This window comes from Egretta garzetta, unplaced genomic scaffold (genome assembly GCF_000687185.1).
Source record: "Egretta garzetta isolate BGI_Z169 unplaced genomic scaffold, ASM68718v1 scaffold551, whole genome shotgun sequence".
Taxonomy (NCBI): Eukaryota; Metazoa; Chordata; class Aves; order Pelecaniformes; family Ardeidae; genus Egretta; species Egretta garzetta.
Window position 1 is genome coordinate 138985 of NW_009258493.1, and position 415 is coordinate 139399.

A 415-nucleotide genomic window follows, 5' to 3' on the forward strand; every position below is an offset into this window, starting at 1 on the left:
GGCGAGTTCCTCTGCCGCCGCTGCTACCGGCTGAAGCACCTCTCGCCCACCGACCCCGTCCTCTGGCTGCGCTCCGTGGACCGCTCGCTGCTGCTGCAGGGCTGGCAGGACCAGGGCTTCATCACGCCGGCCAACGTGGTCTTCCTCTACATGCTCTGCCGGGACGTCATCTCGGCCGAGGTGGCCAGCGACCACGAACTGCAGGCAGTGCTGCTCACCTGCCTGTACCTCTCCTACTCCTACATGGGCAACGAGATCTCCTACCCGCTCAAGCCCTTCCTGGTGGAGAGCTGTAAGGAGGCCTTCTGGGACCGCTGCCTCTCCATCATCGACCTCATGAGCCCCAAGATGCTGCAGGTCAACGCCGACCCGCACTACTTCACCCAGGTCTTCGCCGACCTCAAGAAGGAGAGCG

General features: G+C 64.3%; 1 protein-coding gene across 1 annotated transcript in view; it reads left to right on the forward strand.

The window, feature by feature from the left end:
• CDK5R1 (cyclin dependent kinase 5 regulatory subunit 1) overlaps window positions 1-415 on the forward strand; it is a 7183-nt gene that overhangs the window by 3036 nt on the left and 3732 nt on the right. Inside the window, exon 2 of the mRNA XM_009645585.1 lies at window positions 7-412. Coding sequence (XP_009643880.1) covers window positions 7-412 — 406 coding nt within the window. The remainder of the gene's footprint in view (window positions 1-6; window positions 413-415) is intronic.